Source organism: Mandrillus leucophaeus, unplaced genomic scaffold, assembly GCF_000951045.1.
Source record: "Mandrillus leucophaeus isolate KB7577 unplaced genomic scaffold, Mleu.le_1.0 Scaffold418, whole genome shotgun sequence".
NCBI classification, from domain to species: domain Eukaryota; kingdom Metazoa; phylum Chordata; class Mammalia; order Primates; family Cercopithecidae; genus Mandrillus; species Mandrillus leucophaeus.
The window spans coordinates 402,541-403,597 of record NW_012104454.1 but is presented as its reverse complement, the minus strand read 5'-3'; the positions used below and the strand labels follow the sequence as shown (position 1 = coordinate 403,597).

At 61.2% G+C, this 1,057-nt stretch overlaps 1 protein-coding gene across 1 annotated transcript in view; it reads left to right on the top strand.

The window, feature by feature from the left end:
* The window catches only part of MEX3A (mex-3 RNA binding family member A), a 42,992-nt gene that overhangs the window by 37,585 nt on the left and 4,350 nt on the right, over positions 1 to 1,057 (top strand). Inside the window, exon 7 of the mRNA XM_011992834.1 lies at positions 2 to 156. Coding sequence (XP_011848224.1) covers positions 2 to 156 — 155 coding nt within the window. The remainder of the gene's footprint in view (position 1; positions 157 to 1,057) is intronic.

Sequence of the window (1,057 nt, the reverse complement as noted above, 5' to 3'; positions counted from 1 at the left end):
CGCCCCAGCCCCCCACCGCCCCCAAAGGGGCGAGCGACGCCAAGCTCTGCGCTCTCTACAAAGAGGCCGAGCTGCGCCTGAAGGGCAGCAGCAACACCACGGAGTGTGTTCCGGTGCCCACCTCCGAGCACGTGGCCGAGATCGTGGGCAGGCAAGGTAAGCGGGGCGCCGGGACCACTGAGAGGGACTGTAGTGGGGGCACTCCGTCCCTAGCGCGGAAAGTTCATTTCTTCCCTTCTCGCCCGCCTCCGGCTCTGTCCCTTCCCCACAAAGAGAGACCCGCCCCCTACCCTGATTTCCAAGTGCCACAAAGTTCCCAGCTACCCCTAGTCGGGACGGTTCTCCAGATCTTTCCTCCCCCAGAGCTCTGCCCTTAGACAAAGAAATATCCTCGCACTGGAAGAGGGAAAGGGGAGGGGATCGGTCTCCCAATCCAGGGAGGCTGTCCGGAGGGGGTGTCCACTCCCAACCAGAAAAACTGACGGAATGTGCAAAGAGTTACTCAGAAGCCTGTACTCTGATATCTGCTCCTACGTTGGGGAGGGGGCACCCCTGGGGCCCCCAGCCGCCTGGAGTTACAGACTTTGGGGGAGACCTGGCCCTCGAAGCCAGACTGAGTATCTGTCTCTTTGTTGGGCTGAGTGTAGGAATGGAAGGGGGTGTGGCCCAGGGGAGGGTCCCAGCCTGGGGAAGAGGCGGTGAGGGGGGCTGCTGAGAGGAGGGGGTCCTGTGGTCACCCACACACCAAAGTTGGACTGTCTCTGGGGTTTTGGAAGGGGTGTCTCCAAGGAAGTGCTACGTCCTGGCTTGGACCTCTCCTCTTCCCTCTCTGGCTTTTGTTCTGGGCTGGCCACGGCCTTGGGCCAGAGGCCTAGAGAGGGGTCTCTGGTAGTGAAAGAGTAGGACAGGGCAGGAGGGGGAATGCTGGGGGGCAAGAAACCTTCACCTGGAAATTTGGTGGAGGGCATGTGTCTGGGTCTGCTGGGAGGGGGTGCAGAATTGATCCAGCGTAGTATGTCTGGTACCACACCCTCTGCTGCTCCAGCATCCCTGGGTG